The 275-nt window shown below is 65.1% G+C and overlaps 1 protein-coding gene across 1 annotated transcript in view; it reads left to right on the top strand.

The window, feature by feature from the left end:
* Positions 1-275, top strand: part of LOC104167812 (E3 ubiquitin-protein ligase TRIM63-like) — a gene marked incomplete at its 3' end in the record, with an annotated part of 1617 nt that overhangs the window by 1066 nt on the left and 276 nt on the right. The window contains exon 4 of the mRNA XM_009708190.1: positions 54-76. Coding sequence (XP_009706492.1) covers positions 54-76 — 23 coding nt within the window. The remainder of the gene's footprint in view (positions 1-53; positions 77-275) is intronic.

Below are 275 nucleotides of genomic sequence, written 5' to 3'. Positions count from 1 at the left end.
CATCCCAGCGGCTGCGGCGTGGCTTCACTCACCTCTCCTTTCGCTCCCCGCAGAATGCCAAGCAGCTCATCAAAACGTAAGTGCCTGAATTGGGGAAAATCTGGTGACCTTCGGTCCTGCAGCCGAGCAGGATTTGGCCGCAGGGCTTTGCCGGTGGTGCTCAGGCGGCAAGTGTGGGGATGCCCCGGTGCCCTGCGGTCCCCCAGCTCAGCAAAGGGCTGGGGGGGACACGGCCGTGCTCTCCCTGCCCAGGATCGTGGAGGCCTCCAAGGGCG

This window comes from Cariama cristata, unplaced genomic scaffold (assembly GCF_000690535.1).
Source record: "Cariama cristata isolate BGI_N322 unplaced genomic scaffold, ASM69053v1 scaffold37440, whole genome shotgun sequence".
Taxonomy (NCBI): domain Eukaryota; kingdom Metazoa; phylum Chordata; class Aves; order Cariamiformes; family Cariamidae; genus Cariama; species Cariama cristata.
Note: the sequence above shows the minus strand (reverse complement) of the source record. Positions and strands in the feature narration are given on the sequence as shown.